The sequence below is a fragment of the Ziziphus jujuba genome, chromosome 5 (assembly GCF_031755915.1).
Source record: "Ziziphus jujuba cultivar Dongzao chromosome 5, ASM3175591v1".
Classification (NCBI taxonomy): domain Eukaryota; kingdom Viridiplantae; phylum Streptophyta; class Magnoliopsida; order Rosales; family Rhamnaceae; genus Ziziphus; species Ziziphus jujuba.
In genome coordinates, this window is record NC_083383.1 from 10,944,606 (window position 1) to 10,968,761 (window position 24,156).

The 24,156-nt window shown below is 30.9% G+C and overlaps 5 protein-coding genes across 6 annotated transcripts; 4 read left to right on the top strand and 1 right to left on the bottom strand.

The window, feature by feature from the left end:
• The first annotated feature begins 457 nt into the window (after positions 1 to 457).
• Positions 458 to 3,431, top strand: LOC107408608 (uncharacterized). The gene is made up of 5 exons (XM_016016012.4): positions 458 to 833; positions 936 to 1,007; positions 1,131 to 1,213; positions 1,309 to 1,511; positions 3,151 to 3,431. The coding sequence occupies exons 1-5, from the start codon at positions 622 to 624 to the stop codon at positions 3,247 to 3,249; spliced, it is 669 nt and encodes a 222-aa protein (XP_015871498.3). The 5' UTR covers positions 458 to 621; the 3' UTR covers positions 3,250 to 3,431.
• A 606-nt stretch (positions 3,432 to 4,037) lies between these two features.
• Positions 4,038 to 7,147, top strand: LOC107420745 (uncharacterized). The gene is made up of 6 exons (XM_016029782.4): positions 4,038 to 4,849; positions 4,948 to 5,220; positions 6,032 to 6,189; positions 6,350 to 6,455; positions 6,571 to 6,696; positions 6,807 to 7,147. The coding sequence occupies exons 1-6, from the start codon at positions 4,658 to 4,660 to the stop codon at positions 6,960 to 6,962; spliced, it is 1,011 nt and encodes a 336-aa protein (XP_015885268.3). The 5' UTR covers positions 4,038 to 4,657; the 3' UTR covers positions 6,963 to 7,147.
• A 335-nt stretch (positions 7,148 to 7,482) lies between these two features.
• Positions 7,483 to 10,959, top strand: LOC107420737 (28 kDa ribonucleoprotein, chloroplastic). 2 transcript variants are annotated; one of them, XM_048475951.2, is made up of 6 exons: positions 7,483 to 8,011; positions 8,127 to 8,225; positions 8,688 to 8,972; positions 9,111 to 9,301; positions 10,100 to 10,236; positions 10,568 to 10,959. In XM_048475951.2, exons 1-4 carry the CDS (start codon positions 7,586 to 7,588, stop codon positions 9,249 to 9,251), a joined length of 951 nt encoding a protein of 316 aa, XP_048331908.2. In that variant the 5' UTR covers positions 7,483 to 7,585; the 3' UTR covers positions 9,252 to 9,301; positions 10,100 to 10,236; positions 10,568 to 10,959. The 2 variants fall into 2 exon arrangements, with proteins under 2 accessions (XP_048331908.2, XP_015885258.3); XM_016029772.4 differs by lacking the exon at positions 10,100 to 10,236 and having other exon boundaries at positions 7,484 to 8,011.
• A 3,403-nt stretch (positions 10,960 to 14,362) lies between these two features.
• On the top strand, positions 14,363 to 15,619 carry LOC107420748 (blue copper protein). Its single transcript, XM_016029785.4, has 2 exons — positions 14,363 to 14,639; positions 15,089 to 15,619. The coding sequence occupies exons 1-2, from the start codon at positions 14,468 to 14,470 to the stop codon at positions 15,499 to 15,501; spliced, it is 585 nt and encodes a 194-aa protein (XP_015885271.2). The 5' UTR covers positions 14,363 to 14,467; the 3' UTR covers positions 15,502 to 15,619.
• A 6,135-nt stretch (positions 15,620 to 21,754) lies between these two features.
• On the bottom strand, positions 21,755 to 22,715 carry LOC107420744 (classical arabinogalactan protein 5). Its single transcript, XM_016029781.4, has one exon. The coding sequence runs from the start codon at positions 22,485 to 22,487 to the stop codon at positions 22,047 to 22,049; it is 441 nt and encodes a 146-aa protein (XP_015885267.4). The 5' UTR covers positions 22,488 to 22,715; the 3' UTR covers positions 21,755 to 22,046.
• Positions 22,716 to 24,156: the final 1,441 nt, after the last annotated feature.

A 24,156-nucleotide genomic window follows, 5' to 3' on the forward strand; every position in this document is an offset into this window, starting at 1 on the left:
TTAATCTTGCATATATGTGCATTTTCTTTGTTTAATTATAGATCTCAATTTTCAAAGGAATATTCCTATTGGCTGACTGATTATTCTGTCATTGAGCCAAAGGTTACATATGAAATTAAAGAGAACGTGGTCAACAAATAAAATAGTGGTGACTCTGTCGCCCCTATGGGGTAAACATGGAATTTACTAGATTTTTCAGCTCCATCCAAGTTGGATTATTTATATTTATAATAATATGACAAAAATTAGGAATCTTCTGCTAAATTAATCTTCGACTATAACAAAAAGGCAATAATTAAAAATTGTGGAGAAAATTAAAAACGTGTGAAATTGACTTGTCAATTATCAAATATTTTCTTGAAGAATGCCCCAATCCAAAAATCAAACATGCCTAGCTACCAACGCAAATTTGACTAAAATCTTCATCTCGACCAATAATACAAGCTGGCCATATAGTTAAGCAATTACCATTATATATATAAGGAACTTGTATAGTTTCCATTATAATATATTTATATATCTCAGCAAACTCCATTGACAAATTTTCTTGCTAACTCAAAACTTGGATATCATCATTCAAAGAGAAATTCTTGTTGATCTTTCAGAATTAATACAAGCTATATGTCGACAACAGCATCAGTTTCTTCTCCTTACAGTTCTATCATCCTTCAAAGCAGTCGCAGTGGCAGTCCCAGCAAACATTGTCAGGCTTCAATCTTTCACTCCGGTTGTCTCGCAAAGCGCAATGAAAAATGTCATTTCCTTGGAAATTCCAGCTCGCTATACCTCAAAACCAGCCACCTGGAAATGCTTATTACCGGAAAAACAAAGATGTAACAATCAAAATCCCATCTTCTTTTAATAAATTCATTAATATATATGATCAATTATGGTCTTGCTAATCTGTTTGTTTATGGATAAATATAAATATGCAGGGACATGGTTGTGAACAACGGTGTGGTACCAGGGCCTCCGTTTCCTGATTCAGATACTTTTCCTGGTTCTTGGTGAGTCTCAAAGCAATTTATTAATTTCACAATCTATTATTATTATTATTATTATCATTATTATTCAGATTTAGTAATTTGTATCCCATGTAATAATAATTGTTTGTTGGACATGTTAAACAGGAAAGGTTGGATTTTAGGACTGCTTATGACAGTGATTCTACCCTTTTTGACGAACAAGTGGGGACCATTGCTTAAATTCAAAAGTAAGCAATTAATTAATATTAGAAGCCATTTTCTTCATTCTAATGATAAAAAACATGGTTGAATTTGTTTAAATCGAATATACATTCGTTTACAGAGGATGTGGAAACAGCTGTGGACACGGCAGAAGATGTACTGGAAAAGGTAGAAAAAGTGGCAGAAGATATAGGGAAAGTAGCAGATGAAATTGGTGATCATCTTCCGGAAGGTGCAAAACTTAGAAAAGCTGCTCAATTTGTAGAAGATATAGCCAAAGAAACAGTCAAGGATATAAATTTAGCTGAAGATATCATTGATAAGGTTTTCTCTCTACCTAATCCCCCTTTATTTTCAAAGCAAAAATAAATAAATAAATCCCCCTTTATTTATTTATTTTTAATTCCTTAAATCACCATCTGTCATGCATTAAATAAGTACATTAATATTTTCCTAATTAAAATTATTTGAATATTACGTTATAATTATAATGAGCAAAGATCAAGTCAACCATATTCACGATGAAGGATTTTTGGTTCATTGACTGGTCAATAGCTTTGGCAACCGTTCATTGATATATATTAAGCTCTTTCGTTGTAGTCTTGTAGAGCACAGTCGTGCTCTTTTTCTTTTCTTTTCCTTTTTTGGTTTTTCATAAATCTGACGTGTGTGTGTGTGTGTGTGTGTGTGTATTGTCATGATTATCAAAAGAGGAAAAATATAGGAAAGAAAGTTTTGTTTAGCAAGAAATTAATGAATACAAGAAATTGATGAACAATAAAGATAAGATAAGAAACTGTTACTACACGTTTGAGGTTTTAAACATTTCTTACACGGAATGATCAGAGTCTGATTAATTTTATTTTCTAATTAGGTGGCTCTGTCCTTATAATTTAATTTACTTCGATTTTCTTAATTACTTGATCACCTTCTGGATGGTTTTTATTCGACTAGGATCTTTGTTTGTTTTTCTTCACTACTCGTCAATGGCTTTTTTTTGTTTAACACTACAAATAATATCTTTTCCAAAAAATAAAAAATAAAATAAAATAAAACTATATATCAACATATTTTTTTTTTTTTAGCTTGATTATCTTTTACATTTGTTTTTATTATAAAATAGTATCATACTATCATTAGATGGCCAATCAATAGTAAGGATGATAAGGACATATTTAGTATATGGATAAAAAGAGAATCTTATTTTTTTATTACACAGCCATGGTTGATCTTCTTGCTTAATTAGATTCTAATAGCATGTTTGGTATATAGAATAAATATAGAAATAAAATAGTTATTTGATAGATTTAATTTTTTCTAGATTTTTTATATTTTGAATTTAAAAATAACTATTGCATATAAATAAATATATCTCCATGTGAACGAGTAATTCTTTTTTAAAATCAACAAAATCCATATTCTTATAATTTAATCATAAATAATTTTAAAATATCATTATTATATTTCGATAAGTTTAGATTTATTTTTATTATCATATTATTAAAAATATATAAATAAATATAAAATTTAACTTTTAATTAGTTTTTATCAAATTTAAACATTTTTGAGAAAAAATTATAAAGGCTAAAACTTATATTATAATTTATATTTTTATCAAACATATAAATAATGATATAATTATTTTTCTTTTTATTTTTATTCCTATGAACTATTAGTATTTTCTAAAAATAACCATTTTGTATATCAAACATATTATAAAAAAAATAAAAACTCTAACTTTATATTTAAAGTTTTAAATTCACTCTTAAAAAATGAGGAAAAAAAGATTGAATCATTTATTTATGTACAGGAAAACATAAGTGTGTATGAAATATTATTTAGAATTTTTTCCTTTTTTTCTTTTTTTAAACCCGATTTTTATGTTTGTTTCTTTATTTTCTTCATATTTATTTTATGGAATATATCCGTAGCCTATAATTTGAAAATTATGATACTTTGGCAGGTTGAGGATGTGGAAAAGGATGTGGAGTCTTTCATAGGACCATGGGTCAACAATCAAGCGGATAAGACAACCCAAGATACAAATGCAAAGAGCGCTTAAACGAAGGAAACTATAAAATCAAGAAAGTTTGTGAACAAATTAGCATTGAAAAGCTTGCAACCTGTATATTTCTTTTGTTTAATTGTATTGTATAGACATAAATACGCAATTCCATTTAACTCTTTAATAAGGATATTCTTATTTTATTTATTTTTCCAAATAAGATATGCCGTTATAATTTATTTCCGTACAAAATAAATACAACAGGAATTAATGCCATTTACAAATGCACTTTCAATTTTCTTTTTTTTTTGGGGGACATTAATTTTCTTATTTTCTAACTGTAAATAAAGATTTACAATTTTCAACTTTTACATTTTATTTCATTTCATCTTATTTTAAAACTCATAGATGTTGTGATTGCAATATTTATATCTATCTATCAGGACATGGTAGCGTGGATTGAAGAACGTCCTTCTTAGCTTTCCAATGTTTTACTTACTGATATATCTTCCATTAATATTTAAAAAAAAAAAAAAAAACGTTTTTTGGACAGTGCTTTTACATTTTAAGTTTGAAAGGACATTTCTAGTGGTGAAACAACAATTTTCATTCTAAGTTAATCCCTCCCCTATAACAGAAATAAATAAATTAATAAAAGAGATAAATAATTACAATTTTTTTTTTTTTTCTGATTCAATGGATAATTACATGTTAAGTGTAAGAGGTGAGTGTCAATTAAATTTACATTCCAATTTCGTAATTTCCGAGCCCAACCCGAGTTTGCCACGTGATAAATTGGGGCCCCACTGTTTACGAGGCCTTTAAAATCGCGCTCTAACGGCTAGCGATTTCAATTTGAAATCCAGAAGGTACAAAAAAGCAAAAAGAGAGAGAAAATTCATACCCCTAAAAAAATAAAAAAATAAAAAACCCAGTCGTTTCGATTTTCAGACTCAAAAGACCCTCCCGCAAAATTTCTTAACGGCTCTCAATCGGAGTCTCTCTAATCTCAGAGACCTTACATCATCAGCCTTGTGTTTTTTAGGGTTTCATTTCATCTAATTCGAAAGAGATTGCAGAGCCAGAGAGAGTTTTTCTGCATCCAAAAAGAGCGAAAAGAAAATTCAGACCCGACCCAAAAACCCTCTCGTTTCGATTTCAGACTCCAAAAACCCTCTCGCAATTTTCTTGACGGTAACGGCTCTCCATCAGTGTTAGGGTTTCATTTCATCGAAGAGATTGCAGAGCCACTGCGAATTTTTCTGCATCCAAAATATTTGCTTTGGCTCCCGAACGAAACCCAACCCTCTTGTAAACTCTAGGTTTGGGGGTTTTCTAATCTCGGCCATTTTTTGGGTACAAATTTTCTGATTCTTGCGATTTTAAATTCTAATTTTTTGATCCAGTCGAAGATTTAGGGTTAATTTAGGGGTTTCTGAGAACAATTAAAAAAAAGAAGAAAAGAATGGATCTTCCTCGGGAAATCGATGATTACATCAAAGAATCGATCGACTACTCCTTAGGCCTCCCGGTGTCGCAAAACATTCTCGAATTGAAACTTCAAGCTTCAGAAGAAGCGCGAAGACGGCTTCGAGACCAGTACTTACACCTTCAATCAAAATTGAAGGAAAAAGACATAGCGATTGACCGTGCTAAGGTTTGTTTTTCACTCAAGGTTTCCCAACTATTTTATGGTCTTTTTTTTTTTTTTTTTGGGTGTAATTTTTTTTATGGTTTTGTTAATTTGTTATTCAGGCTGAATCAAATATGAATGCTCTGGCTTTGAAGAAGTTCATTGAGGAAAACCAGAAATTGGCATCCGAGTGTGCCCATCTCTTAAGTCAGTGCAACAAATGGGAGACAGAGTGCTCGCTGTACGATCACGACCGCGAAGCACTGATGGATTTTGGCAACGAGGCCGATCAACGCGCCAAGGAGGCTGAGCTTCATGTTCAAGTCTTGGAGGAGGAGGTGAGAGAGTTATCAGAAGAATTGAAGTTCTACAAGAATGAATATGAGGCCCATGTGGTAAATTTCTTGTTTCTCTGTGCTTATATCGTGCTTAATTTCATAAATTAGAAGAAATTCTAAATGTTTTTATGATAAACTATCAGATAGTTTATGCTATATGGAATGAAGTGGCTTTCGGAAGTTATTTTATGAATTGAGAAATGAGCAGACGATAGGATGTAAAGTTGTAAACCGTGCATTATCGTAAAAGGGCTGTTGTGGGGGAATTGTGTTTTGCATGTTTGAAAATTGTTATAGTAACTTGATGGGGTTTATTTTTTGCACACTGAATTAATATATGTGCTATAATAACATTGCACTTTGTGTTTTAAAGGTGCTCTTATTGTGAATAATTAGTTTAATATTGGTTCTTTATTATTGCTGTCATTTCTGGTTATTAACTAATTCATTAATTTGGGAGTTCCAAGCGACATATCCATCAGACGCCATAAAGTTTTACAAGCCCAAACATAGATGGATGGATGTTATAATTCCATTCGAATCTCACAAGTGATAATTGATTCTGTGCTATAGTTTTGAACTGGTATTGGTATCTGGAACTTTATTTGGTAAATGAATGATTTCAGGCATGCTGGAAAGTGAATGGTCATTTTTAATGTTCTTTACAAAAGAGGCTGAAAATGTTTGAGGAACTTGATTTATAAGTTGGATTTATCAAAAATCACTAGTTACGCAAATGTGTTTTTTTACTTTTCCCTCTTTCCAAATTTATTTTTCCTTTAGTACTGATTTGATTTCCACAAATTAGAATGTGTTTAATTTACTGCAAGTGAAGGCTGATAAATATACATTGTCTATTATATTTTAGGTTGATGCATCTGCCCCGGGAACAGCTGCGGAGGAGAGTCTCCTTGAGTCTGTTTTAGCAACATTGATTACTGAAGATGAAGCTGTATCTGGACGTGCATTTTTGGAGGCCAATAATGGACATGAGCCATGCCAAAGAATGCTAAAAATGTGGAATGAGTGAGTTTCTTTAACCTTTTTCACTTTGTGACGGTTTAGCTAGTGATGTCATTGTACATGATGCAAGCATTAATTGTTACAAGTTTGATTATGCAAATTATGTTTCCCTGGGCTGCAATTCTGTTCATCAGTTTCTTAAAAGTTTTTTCTGTCATGCTAGCTTGAAGCCATTGACTGTAAAAGTTCTATCACTAGCTGCTGAATTGAAGTCACATGAGAAGGATAAGGAACATCTAAGGACTAACCTTTGCAGAGCTGAAGAGGAGGTGAGAATACCTATCCTACCCTGCTTTCTTTTCCGTTTCCTCCTTCCTTTATTGTTTGAGCGTGCATTTGGCCATGGTTTATATGGTTAAAACATTTATGAAATGATACATGCAGGTCAATTTGCTTTTTAAAGAAAATAACATGCTTGATGAGGAGAACAGAAGATTACTGAAGCTGTACAACAGGGAAAGAAACCATCAAGGTTCTAATGGAAAGCATACCAGCACTGCTTCAGCCAAGGTGAGAAAAGGAGAATAACCTCCAAATGTCTTTTTGAGTCCATCCATACTAAGCATTGCACGCCTCTGATGTTTTTAGGTGTGACATTATTTTTTTCTGTATCTTGGCAGTCAAATAAGCGAAAATCTAGCTCCAAGATGAGTAGCCCAATTGAGAAGAAGATCGATTTCAGTGAGCAAGATTCAGCAAGAAAGCCCCTATCACCACTGCTACTGAACTCTCCTGAGTCTAGGACGCTTACTAAAGTGCTAGATAATTCATCCTGAATAGTCTGGTGGTTTTAACTTCTTTTTTTTTTTTTCGCTTTTTAAGGAGAAAAAGAAATCATCATTGATAGCTTTTGTTCACAGGACTGTTATAATTGAGCTTAAGATTGTAGAATGAACAACAAAATTGTTGTTTGTAAGAAATGTTTCTAGGTTTTTCAAGGAACGAAACGGTACTTCTAATCTCTTTTCCTTTCATTTATTTTTCATTCATTTATGTTAATTGTTCATGATAAATGTGGCTTTTTTTTTTCTTTTTTTTCTTTTTTTAATCATTTGGTTGAAAATATAACTTTGTACTAAACATTTTGAAAATAAATGTATCTGGGTTCTTCTCACCAAGAGAATCGAAACACTGGCACAAATTACGTCAAACGACGTCGCATTTGCCATTGTTTCCAACTAACAACGTCATTTTCTTAAAACCGTGCAACGGCAGCGTTTCGACTCGATAACTCGGGTTGGGCCCAAAAGATCTTTACGATATCCCTTATCCGAAGTCCATCTTCTCCTGAGAAATCGAGCAAAAGACGTGTTCGCAAAACACAGAGAGACTTGTCTCTTTGCTTCAAGAGCTTCGAAGAGAGAGAGAGAGAGAGAGAGAGAGAGAGAGGACGCTGGCTATGGCTTCACTTCGGCTTCTCTGCTCTCCGGCAGCAACCTGCTTCGGCTCTGAACAACAACTCTCTCTTGTACCTCCTTCTTCTTCACTGCTTGGCCCACACTCCATCTCCAAAAGCTCACAATCCCATCCATCTTTTTCTTGCTCTCTTTCTTCCATCTTTGCTCTCTCTCAAACACGCACTCTTTCACTTCCTTCTAGGACTAAAAGACGGAGCAATTTTGTTTTCCAACTCTCTTCTACCGCACAAGAGCAGGTTCTTGAGTCTCCTCCGGTTACTCCTGCAAATGACGATGGTGAAGAAGCTGAGCCGGAGACTGAGGGATTTTCTAAAACCAGATTGATTGCCCAGAACGTACCTTGGACTTCTACACATGAAGACATTCGTAGTCTGTTCGAGAAGTACGGAACGGTCCTGGACGTTGAGGTTTTTATTTCTTTAATTCTTTTTTTTTTTTCCCCTCATTGTTCTTTAGTGGTAATTTTTCAGTAAAGGGTTGTTTTTCTGATCTGGGTTGTGTTGGTTTGTTGCGGTGGCTAAGCTTTCGATGTATAACAAGACCAAAAACAGGGGTTTGGCATTTGTTTCAATGGGTTCCCCTGAGGAGGCTCTTGCTGCTCTCAAAAATCTCGAATCGTATGTAAGCATATTGGATTTCAAATTTTCAATATCTTCTGGTTTCTCTTGGTTGCTCTTAAAAATAAAAGACAGGAAAAGTATTCAAGATCAGGAATTTATTATTTTCATTGACAAAATTGTCACTTGTCACTAAGTGAACCTTATTTACCTGTCTACTTTGCCTCTGTTTATGTCTATTTTTTTTGGTTTAAGATGTGTGCCATGTAACAAAATAAACGAAATAAGTGAATAAATAAACAAACAAATATGAAGACTTTTCATTCTCTTATTTGTTTCTCCACGTATTCATGTGTGTGCCTTTTGGAGCCAAATTCAAAGGTGTTCTTTCATTTTCAATGACATGCCATGATAAAAGTATTAGTTATTTTTCTGTGATGTGATGTAATTCGTTATTACCAATTATCCTTTTTTGGTAACTTAATAAGGGATTTGTTCTCTTTTCCTTATCATTTTTATGCTATAGAAATTGGAAGGTCGTACTATAAAGGTCGATTATGCAAGAGCAAAAAAGAAAGTTGCCACTCCTGTGCAACCCAAGCCATCAGTGACATTCAATTTGTTTGTTGCAAATTTGTCATATGAGGCAAGGGCTAAAGACCTCAGAGAGTTCTTTAATTCAGAGGGTAGCAGTGTTGTTTCAGCGGAAGTTATATTCCACGAAAATCCAAGAAGGTCCTTGGGATATGGATTTGTGGCCTTCAAATCCAAGAAAGAGGCTGAGGAAGCTCTTTCTAATTTTCAAGGAAAGGTAATTTTTGGCTTTATAATTGGGATAAATTTCTTGAATTTGTAGATTGGGTATAAGCATGTTTAATGCACAATGGGATTTTTATGTTTGAATTTTAGAACCTTACTTAAAAATAAGAATTCCCTGATAAGTTTGCAGATGTTTATGGGAAGACCAATCCGAGTGGCACGTAGTAAACAATTTGTCAAGCAATTAACAGAAGAGACCAAACAATCTGAGGATACTGCAAACGAATTGAACTCTGGTGTGGAGCAAGCAGAAACAGCTAATAGTAATTAGAAGTGAATTTCTGGACCACAATTACATTTCTTCTTTCCATGGTTTAGTAGGTAAGTCCTCTTCTTAAATAAAATTCTGCCTCCGTTTAGCTTTGTAATTCATCCCTTATTGTAATTCTGCCTCTGGTTAGCATGTGCTAGCAGTAAGTACTTCTTTAAGCAGTGTAATTCATCCCTTATTGCCCCTGTTTAATTAAAAACAAAGAATAAGCTGTCTCCTATGTTATGCATATCCTGCAACTGGATTAGTAATAAACTTAAGCTTTGCAGGATTATTAGCATTCGTATGCTTGTTCATTCTATTTAGCTTGCAAAACATTAGTGTCGCTTTCTTAGTTTTGTTTTTTCTGTTTATTATTTTTTTCTTATAATTTATCTTCCTGTAGACAATGTAGTTTCTATTTGTTCTGGTTAGATCAAGTTTGAAGAAGGCAAAAGTAATAATTATAATCCCCACATATCGCAATCGCAATAGATATATGCTTGTAGTGAAAGCTATCTATCAATTATCATGTAATACAGCCATATGTTTCTGTTCTTAGCCTTTTGATTGTGTTCTGCAACTAAGCTGTGTCGGGGTTATTTTTGGTGTTCTATATGATGGACCATAATGTTTCTTTCTTCATACCTTCAATCATATTCTTTTGAGCCTTTCTTTCGATCTTGTGATGCCTCCAACTTTAACTCAAATAAGAGACCTTTGATTTTTTTTGTTCAACTATTTTACGTGTAGGTTATATAGCATATAAGTTGGATTCTCACAGTTTTTATTATCTTACTATGAGCCATATGGAAAAGATAACTATTGCTTGCAAATCATATAATCTCTCGCATAGAATCCTCTTGCAGGCATGTTTTCTATAGGAGAAAATTTTGGTGCTGGCTACTTTTCTGCGCTATTGTTTTATCTTTTTGCCCTGGAATCATCCTCGATTACTCTGCAGTTTGATTTTTCTGTCCTGCTTGTTGGTAACACTGAAACCCATGTACCAATACCTTTTCTACCCTGATTTTTCTCTCTCATTTTCTTTTCTTAATTATATTGCATCTCTTTATTTGGTCAAAAGGTTTGATATTTACTTGGTGGAGTGTTTCTTTTTTGCTCGCATTAAGTAAACTGAAAAATGAAAAGTTGGTAATTACTGCTGGAGCTTCATGCTATAGATTTGTCAATCCTAGACTTTTTTGTCTTCTTTCTGTTGGCTACTAAACTTGCAAATGATTTTGCATCGCTGTTGATTCGAGCAATTTATCTAACTGATATTTCTGTTGCGAAAGGCCAAAGTTTTTACACACAAGTCTTCCTATCTCTTGCAGGGATATCACTCTGTATGCAGTTGAACTTGCTTGTCAACTTCAACATCTTCTACTGGGATTGAATATGCAACCTTTAATATAATTCTGTACAACCTCTCTCACTCTCTCTCTCTCTCCTTTATGGGTGAGGTGCATGCTTGGTTTTGCAGGTTTAGTTGTATTTTAGGTGTTATAGTTCCCGAGCAATCTCTCATCAAGTTTGGATGATGTGATCTGCATGTTTCACCATGAAATATTTTGGAGTCCATTTTTGTAATTGTTTATATATATATATATATATATATATATATGTAACGTCTGCTTACTCTCTTATCTTATTAAATTAACTGAGAAAAGTACTTGGAATTATGAATCAAAAGTTTGATTGAAATAGAGATATATCCTTTTGATGATGAGCAATGTGTTCTGAAATTGCAAAATGACTCGAGTAATTTACGATAGTGCTCGTCTTAATACATTATTAACAATATCGTTTCACATACATTTCATATCAGATAATCTGATGAACATTTTTATGACTGCGTAATAGTTTCTTTGCGGATAAATTAGTTGGTGATGACAAACCATTCCCACTGATTTGGCATTTTTCTTGGGGGATGAAGAAAGATAATAGTACATATGGTGTAAAGCGTAATAATAATAATAATATGGTTACTTGCAACTTCGGGAATGGAATCTCAATGCTTGCATGGAAAAAGTTAAAAAAAGAGTAACAGGGTTAGACCAAATAGAACGCAGTTTTGAGGGTCAGAAGAGCATCACCGACTTCATCGTACCACAAATAAAGAACCCCAACTTCTCTTCTTGGGCAGGTAAAACACACATCAAGAAAATGCAACGTTTGTGTGAACAATTTATGTGAAAAAGGTTGTTACCTGAATTTTCAAATTTCTGCTTTCTTCATTAGTGGATTATTGTTTTTGTTTTTTTGTTTTTTTGTTTTTGTTTTTTTTGTTTTTTTTTTTTTTTTTTTTTTTGTTTCTTTGTTTGTTTGGTGTATGTCAAATAAGAATAAAATTCTTAAGAAAAATGAGGAAGCATTGCTTAAAAAGGAAAATGTGTAAATTGTGATAGAAAATGATCAGAGATTAAGCTTATTGAATGAGGTCTTCGTAAAGTCAAACAAGAAATAGAGAAAGCGTAAAAAAGTAGCCAATGAAACACTCTGTACATTGGATGTGGAGATCCTAACCAACGATTAGGTATGTCATTTGTAGCATCAACATTTTTCTCCTTTTTCATTTGAATCTTCTGACGGTCTCTTACACCCTATTTCGTATACTAGTTTTCTTTCCCCAAAATAATACCGAAGTATTTGGGCAAAGCATTAGCTTTTATCACCCAGAAATTTGAAAAGAAAAAAAAAAAGACAAGATTGCGAGTAATTTGAGTAGAAATATATATATATATATATATATATATGCTAGCAGAATTTAGGACAGTTTGGCATTTGAAATTCTTTTTCTATTTATTTTTTCTTATGTAGTATATATTTGTATGTAATAATGCTACAGTAGGTAGTGTGCCATGGAGGTGGGATATATATAGATATGGGTTGGTTAGGTACAAATGATACATTATTAGTGGAGAACAGTAACAAGATCCGTGTTGGTTTAAAAAATAATATTCAAAAGAAAAAGCCCCTTTAATTTTACTAGTTTATATACACAGGAAAAATGAGAAAATAAAAATAAAAAATAAAAAGTATCTTTATGACGAATGATGATGCATTGCGTTGCCAACTAATTTGAGGTAGTAATGGTAATAGCTCGTCGAGATGGGTGATAATTATAACTTTTAATCTTGAATGGATTAGTAAGGGATTACAAATCTGAATCTCCGCCTACAAATTCATATCCATTTATTTTTAGAAAAACTCATATTTGTTATTAACTTTTAATCATCATGTTATAAGTGAAAATGCGGTTTAATTCCACAATTTTCCTTGGCATAAAAAAGACGTTTGGGAGATTGTAACCAAAACCAATAGGTGAAGGTTCAAAGTTCAAAGTGCTGGGAATAATGGTTTGGATGAGAATGGCATGTGCAGAGCAGAGATCCAGATGTGTGATTTGGACAATGTGCTATTATTCTATGTCACTTACTCCCCATCATCACTCCTAATCCTCGTTAGGTGAACCGTTTTTGTCCATATATTGCGACTTTCTATCCATTCTTCTACATACCTTTTTTTTTTTTTTCTTTCATTATTATTTTTTTTTCAAACAAAAATAATTATCATTAGAATTATTCTTACACACTTATAATTTTTATTATTTTTCAAGTTCCTATTTGTTTTTTGCAATTATGTAATGGAACATTCCTATTATCTTGTTACAGGTAATTTTAGAAATTTTTTGGCAAGATTTCAAATACTAATATATTAGAAGCATTTGTTTTGTTTTGAAAGATTTTGCTCATTGACATTTTAATAATTGCGTGCGTCGTTTGACAATATGTAGCAGTAATCTTAATTACTAAGTAAATTTTAGTTAATTACTACGTATATTTTTAGTTTTTAGAGTTTTGGTATCCGTGATTATTAGTAATAATGCTATTGTAGCTCCTTTACGGAAAAAGCAAATGATCGATAAATGCCTAGTTAGCTACCCTTTATCGCTATATATATATATATACAAATTTTTTCGTTTCTTTTGTATGGGATCCATAAAAAACAAACACTATAAAAAAACTAAATATTAATTTTTTTTTAGAAAAAAATAGATGTTATATAAAAAAATAAAAAAAAATTTGATTTTTCTAAAAAATATCGATTTTGCGTGGATTTTACTCATGGTTAACATGAAATTCTATTCTGTCAATTCTAATCATAAAATTTATATATATATATATATATAAGCAAATACGAGCACAAAAAGTTTTCATAATTCTTTATTACTAAAAAAGAAAATAACGTTTTCTTTATTCTTTACTCCATGTTTTCTCTGTTCCTTAATTTCTTTCAAAAGCAGCTAATAGTATAGCCTCCGTGGTAGCTGAAGAATGGAAATTAATTCCATGCAAGGTGGCTCCTTTTAGGCGTATATAAAATGCCTCTTTTGGCAAATTGTATGTATTGGAGACTGACATTGCCTGATAGAGACATATGATACATATTTTTTCAAAGTGTTTTTTCCTTATTATATTTCATTGACTAATTTGCATGCTGCAATATTGAGTAAACTTCACGTATATATGCTTTCCTTTTTTTCTCTTTAATTTGTTGTAAAGATAAAAGCATCAAGAGAGACTGTTTGATTAGTCTTAATGTTCTACATAATAATGATGATCTTATAGGACTTTATAACCTTTTTCATCAAAAGTCCAACAACGAAAGATGACACATATGGTAGCAATCAAATTAAATAAGAGACTAAAATTTGTCTCATAGATCACCTTCGGTTTTTTTCTTGGTTCACAATCTATCTAATGGAGAAGCGAAATTAATTAATTACCATCATAAAATGAAAATGATATCTTTCTATAATTTCATTTCATTTCATTGTATGTAAATTTGAATTTTATGTACCTAGCTTCTATAAATTAACACCACCATCAATATGCTTAGTAAATATTCGTAAAGCTCAAAATTAAGAAATTAATTAAGATAAAGGAAAATTAAAATGCATATATATATATATATATGGGACCCATATATATCAAGTATTAGGTATGATGTCTAACCCAACTCATCCGCATGGAATGAGTTCCTATCGGAACTTAATTCCCATTTCAATGGTTGAGTGGACCAACCCTTTACTTGGTTCAATTCCTTTATACCAGTATATAAACACTACTTCTCTATTCTAAAATTCATCAAAAACACACACATAAAACTTCTCCCTTCTCTTTCTTCCTCGTATTCTTCTTTCTCTCTTCCTCTCTCCCTCTCTAGCTAAAATGGCAAGCACCGGAGCCAAATTTATTGTGACCCTAATCCTAGCATCGGTCATGGTCATGACGCCATGCTCAGCAACCGTGTATACCGTCGGAGACACATCGGGTTGGGCACTTGGTTCGGACTATAGCACCTGGACCAGTGGCAAAACTTTCAAGGTCGGAGATAGCTTGGGTAAGACAACTAAAGCTCCATTTTGACAATAGCCAACATACAAAAATCAAAATGCCATTTAATTTTACATATATGTAAAAATGAAGTCTAGTTAGAAACATGTCTTCCTCATCCTTAGATCAAGAATTGTTGTAATAATTAAAAAAAAAATGCTAATTTTAATTTTGTTATGGTATGTGTAGACCCCACATTATAGTGTGGACATCGACAATTTTTCAATGAAAAAATATTAGAATTTTATAAAAAAATAAAATATAAAAAAATGACATGTTATCAGGTAGTGGATGCCAACATTTTGATCATATAAATCAACGCATCATGATCATACATTACTCTAACCAAAGCATATATAAATACACATTAAATTTTTGCTTTTTTATTAACCAAAGTATCTATAATTACACATTAACTTTTTGCTTTTTTATTTATTTTTATTTTTTATGTTATAGTGTTCAACTATGGAAGTGGGCATACAGTGGATGAAGTGAGCGCCAGCGACTACAGCACATGCACCACGGGCAATTCAATCACTTCGGATAGCAGCGGAGCCACCACCATCGCTCTGAAGACGGCCGGCAAGCATTACTTTATCTGCGGCGTGGCGGGCCACTGTGGCAGTGGCATGAAGGTCCAAGTCACGGTGGCTGCTGGATCATCTGAAGGATCATCACCAACCACCACTCCTTCGGGCTCGGGTTCTGGTTCGGGTTCAGGCTCCTCTACACCTGCTGCTACTAACACCCCTGCCGTTAAAACGCCATCGTCTACCAGTTCTGAATCATCTTCAGGGACTAGTGTGTCTGTTTTTGTGTCTTCCTTGTTGGTTGCTTGGGTTGCTTTGTATGTGTCTGTTGTTTGTTAAGTAATTTTGGCCACTTTTTGGCCAGGATAGAGGCAGTGCTTTCGTTTGCTTTCTCTCTTTTGTATTTCGAATTTCTAATCTCATATATGAGTAGGTTTCTATTTTTTTATTATTATTATTTATCTAGTACTTTCTTTCTCTAATTTCTTTTTGTTCCTTTTTGTTGAAGGTCTATGGAATAAGTAGGTTTCAAAAGACAGAATAATGGGCATGTAATTATAGAGCATGATTAGAATTCATATAATATTATTCTGTATGTGTTAACTTTTTTCTTAATTAAGACCCACTTCACCAACCCTTCCCACCCTCAAAGGATAAATAAGAAAAAATATTATTGAAACAAAATCCTTTTATGCCATATGATGACGTGAGGATTACATGAATTGAATCAAAATGATATTAAAAAAAAATCAAAAAATTTGATATCATGATGGAATATGTATAAAAAAAAATTCTATAATGTGACATCGGTATACACAATTATCACCCAATTGGTTTAATTTACACAAATAGTAAATATTTCAAGAAAGATTTTTACTAAGCCAACAAAAGAAAAATTGCATATCCATGGCTTGATTTCGAAGTCCCAAGGTAACATATTTGATTTAGTGGACCATTGTGGAAAAGGAGGAAAAGAAATGGTCAATTATAGATTACCTTCTCTCTTTTTTTGTTTCTTTTTTTTTTTTTTTTTTTTTTTTTGTGTGTGTTTTTCTTGTTTTTGGTTATTGTTGTAGGGTTGTGAAGCACAAGTACTGAACCAAAGACTTTACATATGAAGTAAGTAATTTAGTTGTAAAGCAGGTAATAGCTACTTTCTACTCCTAACAAAACACATAGAATAAATATCATAGTTCGGAGATCACGATCATCGATTGTTTATGATTAAAGCTCTTTCTTTTCACTTATTCTGAAAAATTATTAATCTCTCACATGCGAGCCAACTAATAGCTCCACCTTTATGCCCTATTTTGTAAATTTCATTTGTGCCTTTTAGAACTGTTTTAAGGATGAAAACTACATAACCTTATTATATGTAACCCAATAAAATTATTATTATTTTTATAAAAATTTAATATTGTTAAATACGGATTAAAAAGTGTCAGACTATAATATTATAAAAAATATTAAAATTGTTTCCTCCATTTTACCTTAAAGCCCCAATGTTGTTTTACTTCTCCCACCTTACCTCGGTCAGAAAAAGTCAAAGGTCAAAATCCAATGTTTGGTGGAAAGCCCATTGCTCTGGTGATCCAACCCAGAATTGTACCTCTCATCGAGTGTTGTCATTCCATCCTGGACCCGCGTCTAAACTTAGGTCCACAGCTAGCTATGCTTTTGCACTGTGCTATGCATTGTCAGTCCTTTTACTTTGGTTGAACACGGATTGGTCCTTGGAGGGTATAAAAGCCACCAGAAAAATTGTAAGGATTAACAGGATGCTTCGTTATGGTAAAGGTTGTAGGAATTTGAAATTTTTTAGAAAAGTAAATTTTTTTTTTTATTTGAGTGATTTTTTAAAATAAAAATTTATAAGGTTCAGTAGAAAATAAAATTTTTAGTGTAGGAAATTTATATGGAAAATTGGTTTTTTAGTGTCATTTTGAAATTCTTTCATAAAATTAGTTTTATTTTTATTTTTTTAACACAATTTTATTATTTATTTTAATGTTCAAATTTATTTAATTATTTGTAAATTCTATATTATTTTATTATTAATTAAACATTATAAAAACAATTCAAAAAAATTTATTTCTAAATTGAATTCCAAAAAACTGATTCTCAAAAATTAATTTTTTTTAATATTTTTTTTTTTACCAAACAAAGCATAAAGGAGTGGAATAATACTTCAATTTTCATTTCAATGCTAAATGATATAAATATTTATATATATATATATATATATAAACATATATATACATATATATACTATTATACCTTTATTTTTTTAAACTTTGATTATAATTGTAGTTTAAAATATTAAAACGTTCCATGAATTTTTTTTTTAAACATATCAAAAGAAAATTTAATTTCTAAATGGAAACGGATATGATTTTCATAATGTCTAACAAAATTTTCAATATTTGATTATTTTTATGAAAATTTTCATCATGATATCCACATCAAATTTTTTACAAGTTGATTAAAAAATCTATAATTTCCATGCAAATTTCTAAAATTTTTATGAAATTTTTATAAATTTTCATAGAAAATTTGAAAATATCTATGATTTTTTTTGGTTAAATTTTTTTTTTTATCAAAATTTTTTATAAATAGTAGTAGCAAGACTTGGAAAAAAGCGATCAACGCTGTATTGACCGCCTAATGAGGCATCTAGGCTCTAAAAGGTGCAAGCTTTTTTGTTCAAAATTTTCTTTTCTAAGATTATTTTTAAAAAAAATGTTAAAAAAACAATTCATAAGAAATTAAACAATAAAAATAAAAAATTGTTAAAAAATGGAAACTTTTTTAAACTTAAATTTTTTTTCTTAAACAAAAAAAAAATGAAAACATAATGTATAAGGATGAAGGAATTGAGAGAAAATTTAACAAAAAAAAGGAAAAAAAATGAAATAAAAGAAAGGAATTAGAAACTCTACTAGCAAGTGATGCTAGTAATGCAGAATCATGAATTGCCGAAGGTTGTGATGATGATAAAAATGATGATGAAATGGATAATGATATGTTACCACCTAAAAAGCGTTCTAGAAATACTCAAAGTTGAAATTAAAGAGCTCGAGGAACATGATTTTGTATCGGATGACATGGAAAATGAGTTGGATGAAGATGTAAATATTGAATTAAAGTCTAATAAAGAATTAAACAAGAGTTAGATTATGGTAATAATTAAAGTATGTATTAATCTAGAAATTTTTAGGTACTTATATAGTTTTTAAACTAATCTGTTATTAGAAACTTGAAAAACGTGAATTTTTATAAATCTATTATAATTAATTACATGTTAATTCATATTTATTGTACATACATATGTAATATAGATTTATATATGTTTTGACATTTAAAATATGAATTATTTTATTTATTTAGTAGCCTTTTAATAATTAAAATAATAATATAATTATGAAATGCCTTTTCATGCCTAGGTTTCGTCTAGGCTCGTAAGACTTAAGGTTTGACCTTACCAGCTTGCGACGCCTTACGCCTTTTAGAACATTGTGTTTAGTAAAACTTTTTGTAAAATTATTATTAGAATAGTTTTTTTTATCTTTTAGTTATCTTCTAATAATCAGACCAAAAAAAAAAAAACTACATTTAACAAATAATGTCCAAAATTATATTAGACAAATCTATATATTATATTTTTAGAAAAAATTAGTATCACAAATTACAAGTTTACCTATCTATTATTATTTTTTTACAATAATAAATTTAATATTTGTATAAATATTATAAAATAGATAAAAATTAAGTCATAAACAAAAATTGAAAGATATGTAAGAAATATATTTTCTGCAAGCTAAGGTTCAAAATTTCAGTATCAATGATATTTGATACATCCAAGCTTAACTCTCACATATTCGTATAGATTGTATATTAACAATTACATGTAAAATAATAAATAAGATATATTTTTTAATAATTACTTCTTATATTTTACATTTTGAAATAAGAATAAAAATAAATAAACAATTTTCAACTATTCAAGAGTTCTTTAAAATATTGAAATGATATCTAAAATATAATGTAATTGTAATAATTGTTCTTTATATCTAAATTAATAAATAATTCATTAAATATGTATTTTTTTTACATTTTTATTAATAATAATATATTTTCTATTGTTAACGCTTATTATAAGTCAATTGATTAAAAGAAATATAATATTTATTTAATATTTTTATAATTTTACTAGTTAATTTGATAATTAATTGATTAAATAAGCTACTTTTAAAGTTTCAATAAAAATTTATTTTTTAAAATAAATTTTTATCGATATTTTATAATTTTCAATATTTTCATGGATATCTCTATATTTTAAACCTTCGATATTTTTCTATTGATATCGAAATTTTGAACTTTAATTGTAATTACAGAAAAAAGAAGTAGAAAGATAGTTAAGTCATTCATTTTATTTATTCAGTAATATTATAGCTATCAAAATATTTATTAAATTTATTTATCAAATATATATATTAAGAACTTATTGATTAGTATATTCATATAATGTAAATATAGATAAGTAAATTCTTAAATAAAAAAATAAATTAAATTAATAAATCCATTAAATATTACTATAATATTTGCCACGTTATTTGTCAACAAATGTTAATAAATGCTTTGGTAAATCTATTATTATTGTTATTTATTTTATTTCCTCCCAACTAAAATATCATATTATTTGGCATCCAAATACTGACAAATAATTCACCACTCATTTCCCTTATGTTCTATGATACTTTCTTAATGCAGTAAAAGATTCTAGCCATGATCGGCTTGAATTCAACTTGATTTTAACTTAATCATTTTAAAAAAAAAAAAAAATAGCTTGAACAAGAAATGAAGCTCAGGAACCAATTTTAAACAACAAATTAAATTCATGAGTAACCTGAATTTATTATTTATTGTATTTATCTAAAAAGTATATATTATGAATTTAACCACATTGAATATTTATAATGTATAAATAATATTTTTTTTATATTTTGAATTTATAAACTTTTCAAAATTAAATTATTTTTTAATAAAATTAATATAATAATAAAAACTTATTAATTATTAATATTAAAATATTTATTTTAAAAAATAAATATTCAAACTTTTAAATTTTTCTAGCATAATGACCCAAAGATAAACTCGAACTTTTTATAAATAAAATGAACCGGACTCAAACAAATATTTTTAAAATTTTATGAATTTAAGCCAAATTTAAATACGCTTAAAATTATACAAACCAAACCGAACTTGAGAATATTGACTCTACTTGGCTAATTTACACCGCTACACTTTGTTATTAAGTTTATTTTTTTTCCTATTAAATATTCATTCTTCTCCTAATGTTATATGGGCCCTCATTTTCATGGTTTTGTGATAACAAATACTGCATGTGATACAGCGAGTACGTTTGTCAGTTTGTCAACTACTACAATGATAAGGTCACATGATCCTTTCCTTTAGTAATTGTGAAAGCCATTCCATTATCACATGATTTTCACCCTCTTAACAAGATGAAAAGCCTTTGAAAATAAAAAAAAACAAAGAACTTTCAAAGGTGGTATTATATCATCCGCACTGCTTCAACATCACATGGTTAAAATAAAATATGAATCCCATTTAATACTTATAAGAAATGCCGATTATGAATGATCAGATACCCTACATTATCCATCGGTTAGACATATGTTTTTCACCTTACAAAATCATCTTTACTATATCGATTCAACACACCACATTACCTATAAGTTGTACATAAGTTTTTTCTCCTTACAAAGGTCTTCTTCGGAGTCACTCCCAAAACGGTGACTTGACTTGGTCAAATCAGCCCCTAACACCACCACTTGTTCCTCGAAGTGCAGATGGTAAGAAAACCAATATTTACTTGCCACAAACTCACCACCTAACATTACCAAACCAAAAGTTAAAACGAAGACAAAACTAGAACCCTCTTTTGAACTTTGCTTGTGACATAGAAAGACGAGCTAATTTTGATTGGAAAAAAAAAAAAAAAAAAAAAAACACACACACAAACCCAAGAGAGAAAGAATACAAAATAAAGAACCTGCGACCTTTGGTCATTACCCCGATCCAAACGTTTTGGCCAGAAATTCCGCAGGGGTTTCCAAAGTCATTTTATATGTTTCCCGTGTTTATTACAAAATATGCCATTTCCATCCTTCCGGTCAGTAATTTGCTTTTTTGTTAAGCTTCGCTCTCTCTTTTTATGCCTCGCTGTTAGCCTGTCTCTCGCAAAGCACATGGGGCTGTGTATTTTTTTTTAAACAGCTGTGACCACGTGACAACTGTTAAGAGCCAACATTGCCTTTTTCTAATCTAACCCTAACGGACATCACAAATTAAATAAAACACGAAAAACAAAAACAAAAAGCAATCGGACAAAAACGCCTACCCTACGGTACCACACTTCTCACTGATCCAAAAAAAAAAAAAAAAAGAAAAAAGAATGCGTTCTCTTTCACATTGATTTTTTTTTTTTAATAGTGTTATTGAGTATTCAAATTAAACGTTAAACAAAGTTGAATTTATATAAAAACCATGAAAAAAAAAATCCACAAAATAATCCGCAAATAATAACAATAAAAATGGTGCGCAAATATAACAAAGCGTCAAACAATAATAGAATCGTAAAGGAACCATAAATCAAATCGCCACCGTCCATCGCTATCAACCTGTCACCGTCCGATATGATCCTCCACCATCATAATAGTACTAGAACTAAGATTGAAAACAGAAAAAAAAAAAAAAACAATTTTAAAATAATAATAATAAAAAAAACTACTACTACTACTTCCTACTCAACAACACAAAAAGCCATCTAAATGGTAAATAAGCCAAATCTCCGGTCAGATCTACAGTAAAACGGAGGCGGCGAAGACGATCGCGGCTAGGGATCCGGCTCCAGCGACTCTGTTCAAGGCAGCACCATTGCCAGGAGGTGAAGTCGGAGACTGAGTTGGAACCTGGCTGATTGATGGAGGAACGCCTGATGATGGACCGGAAGTAGGAGGAGCTGGAGGAGAGCCGGTTGGGGAAGACGCAGGTGGCGACACGGTGGCCGAAGGAGATGAAGCCGGAGCCGAAGGAGTTGGAGATAAGGCTGGCGGAGATGAGGTCGGAGGAGAGACCGTCGGAGTTGGAGTTTTAGCCGGAGGCGAAGCCACCGGAGTCGGAGAAGAAGCCGGAGGGGACTTCGTTGGCGAAGCGGTCGGCGCGGCTGTTGGAGCCTGGGCTAGAGCCGAGCCAGCCACCAAAGCGAACACCGTGAAAATTACGAACGCTGAGTGAGCCATTTTGGTAAGAGCGAGCGAGAGAGAGAGAGAGAGAGAGAGAGAGAGAGAGAGTGGGGGAAGAAGAAGGAAGTTGAAGAGTTTTCACAGAGCAGTGAGCGAGAGAGAGTGAGAGAGAGAGATAGATAGGAGAGAAAGAGGCAAAGGGATGGTCTAAAAGCATGAAAGAGGTTTTTAAAGTTTTTTTCTTTTTTTGAAGTCGGTTCGACGGTGTGAGTGAAAAATGTTACTGTACAGTTGGGATACACTTAACCTTTGTCCTGAACCCTTAAAAAGTAAACAATTTATATTTTTAGGTTGCGAATTTCGAGGAATAGCTATTAAAAAATTATTTAAAAATTATATTTTTTTTCCACAAATAATTAGCTGACAGCTCAGTTACAGAACTATTCTGCGCGTCACACCAAATCATCGCCGAGTATTTTTGGCTTTTCTATTTTTTTATTTTATTTTATTTTCTCTTCAGTGATTTCTAAAATTTTTTAAAGAAAATCTTGTTAATTATGGGAAAAAAAAGTAACTTTAACCGTCCAAGGCAGTCCTTTTCTTGAATTTGGCATTTTCTGACGCAGTTTGATTGTGTGAATGTGAAGCAATAATCCTCACGGTGTACTGCATGATCTTCGTTTGTGGGATTTTTGTTTTTGTTTTAAAATCCATAATAATCTATTATTTGTTTATTTGACTGAATTGATTCTGTGATTTTATTTATTTATTTTCAAATTTTTTGGGGATGTGGTTGGTTATTGAAGGTACATTTCGATTAGAGACGACAAAATCCAGACTATTGTAAATCAATGAAGGAGTTGTCTTTTTTTTTCGCCTCAGGAATAATTATTATGTTTTCGGTTCAATTTTTGTCATTATCTCCCAAGTTTTAACTTTTAACCATCATTCTTTTGTAGAAATAAGAAGACCATCGCGTAATCTAATCAATGTAATTTGATTTTTTTTTTTCTTTTTCACTTTTACCATTGATTTGCAATTTATTATCCTATTTAGCTAGGGATTATGTATATTTTGCTTTAGAAGACAACTGTCATTTCTTAACTATTTAATCAAAGAGTTTACTTAAAAAAAAAATTATTCAAAGATATATAGAAAAATAAAGTAAATGATTCATTGACCCCCCCCCAAAAAAAAAAAATTGTTCTTTAAAACAAAGTCGGATAAAAGTAGATAAAAGTACTTTAAAAACAAATAACAAGATCATAACAAATTTCCAATTAAAATCTAACAGTTCAAATATATATATTAACGGTTACCACCGATTTGTTTGATAAATTTGTATTGAGCTTTTTAATTTTATTATTTTTATATTAAAATTTTAAAAATAATTTTTTAATTAACTCTTATTATAAATCATTCATCAATAATCACGAATAATATTTTTTACAAAATAATATATATCATAAAAATTAACCTTCTATAAGTGATGTTATATCATCAAATTTACTTATTTGTCATTTTGCTAAATACAGTTTAACAGGATGCACAAACACTCTTAATCGCCAAAAAATGATTACTTTAATTTTGTCTTTGTTAAAAAATAAAAATTGGTTACTTTAAATTTTGTTTGAGAGAGCCCAGTTCCCAGCTAATATAATAAATAAAATCCCTCCCTCGCTCTTAATCGGGAGATATTTTGAATTGTTTCACTAAAACGCGTACA